The sequence below is a fragment of the Arachis ipaensis genome, chromosome B09, assembly GCF_000816755.2.
Source record: "Arachis ipaensis cultivar K30076 chromosome B09, Araip1.1, whole genome shotgun sequence".
NCBI lineage: Eukaryota > Viridiplantae > Streptophyta > Magnoliopsida > Fabales > Fabaceae > Arachis > Arachis ipaensis.
The window spans coordinates 5,420,233-5,422,160 of NC_029793.2; the positions used below are offsets into that span (position 1 = coordinate 5,420,233).

The 1,928-nt window shown below is 29.2% G+C and overlaps 1 protein-coding gene across 1 annotated transcript in view; it reads left to right on the forward strand.

Annotated features, from left to right (window-relative positions):
• Nucleotides 166–1,928, forward strand: part of LOC107616515 (probable LRR receptor-like protein kinase At1g51890) — a 2,603-nt gene continuing 840 nt past the window's right edge. Inside the window, exons 1-2 of the mRNA XM_016318463.2 lie at nt 166–290; nt 402–951. Coding sequence (XP_016173949.2) covers nt 197–290; nt 402–951 — 644 coding nt within the window. The 5' untranslated portion in view covers nt 166–196. The remainder of the gene's footprint in view (nt 291–401; nt 952–1,928) is intronic.

Sequence of the window (1,928 nt, forward strand, 5' to 3'; positions counted from 1 at the left end):
TGATTTTAATCTATTTTAAGAGAAGAAAGTAAAATTTTCTTAATAATAAAACCTGACTGAGGACTTTTTAATTGTCCCTCTCCTTACGGGTCAACTTTATAATATTACATAATTTGTATATTAAAAATCGCGAGTTTTATTTAGTTAAATAGAAGCACTGAACCCTCGCAATTTGTCACCCCAAACAAAATAGGATATGCATGCAATGGCAAAGATGATCGCAAATTCTGTTTTTCTATTGCTTGGAGCTCTTTCTTTCATAGCAACGGTCCAAGGCCAGGATCAATCAGGTTCGGTTACTTAATAAAATTTGAAGAAGTCATTTTCATCACTTTTAAGTTTCACAATTTCTTTAATTTAATATATATAAAGTTTGATTAATGATTAATTTCTATTATCAGGATTTATTAGCATAGATTGTGGGCTATCTGAAAATTCCAATTACACTGAAAAGAACACAGGAATCAATTACATTTCAGATGCTAATTTCATTGATTCTGGTGTGAGTAAAACTGTGTCACCCCAAGATAAGACTACTCATCCACAATATTTTAATTACCTTCGGAGTTTTCCTAATGGAATAAGAAATTGTTACAGAATAAATGTAACAATTGTTACTACATATTTAATCAGAGCTAGTTTTTTGTATGGAAACTATGATGGTCTTAATACGCTTCCAGAGTTTGATCTTTATCTCGGAGTTCATTTTTGGGAGACGGTAAAATTCACAAATTCTTCAGTCAGCATAAACTATGAGATCATCCACACTCTATCGCTGGATTATATCCATATCTGCTTGGTTAACAAAGGCACAGGGACACCATTCATTTCAGCTATAGAAATGAGGGTTTTGGGCAATGTCGCCACTAGTTATCGCACTATAGACTCATCTACACGATTGGCACGATTCCGAAGGTTGTATTTTAGTTCTATCACCAACTTAATATACAGGTGAGTCCTTTTGTTTTTTGTTTTTTTTTTTTTTAAATATAACTGATCGATTCATATTTCAACACTTAATGGTAATAAGAGACTTATTAATTAGTTGTTACATCGGTTGAAAAATTCATCCTATGTTCACAAAATAAAATACTCTAAAATAAAAAGAAAAAGAAAAACTAACAGATGACTCTTTAGTACTATACAACATGTATCAATCTCAAGTATCACTCTATGAATAATAAATTAGAGGAGTGCTAGGGGACTAGTAACTTTTGTGTTTTATAACCATTAATTGGTCATCAATAGTCTTTTTAATGGTGTGAGATTACATTCAATGGTGGGAGATCACTCACTTTTCTTTTGATGGTTAAGTGATGGCCACAAAACACAAAAGTTGGTAGCCCTGGCCTAAACTTTTTCAATAAATTATGTATACATTTTGTCCTTAATATATGTAAAAAAATTCACATTATTTAAAAAATTTAGTTTGAATCAATTTTTTATTATTTAAATTAAATTTTAATTCTTTCTCTCTATTTATAATTTTTTAATAATCACCTTTTGCTCAAATATTTTTTCAATTTTTTTCCTTAATTATATCTTCTTTATCATTACCATCACCATGTATAATTTTTATGGCTGTATCAATATTCATCCACCGTCACATACAGGCCGTTCACTTTTCTGCCTGTTGCACCATTTGCCACTGCCATCATCATCTGGTGCAAGAAACTAGATTACCTTTTTTATTTTGGGAATTGAAATTCTAAGGTGCTTACCTTTTTAAGAAGTATGAATGCTCAGCTTATGTATCAAGAATCAAGATATTAGACTTAGATAAAGACTCAAGAAAAAAACGTTTAAAATATTTTTAAATAAAAATGTTTGATTACGTCCATTGAATATATTATTATAAATTAAATTTTTGATAAAATTAAAAATATTAGTTTTATTAAAAAATATTGCTATATTGTTAAAATCATAAA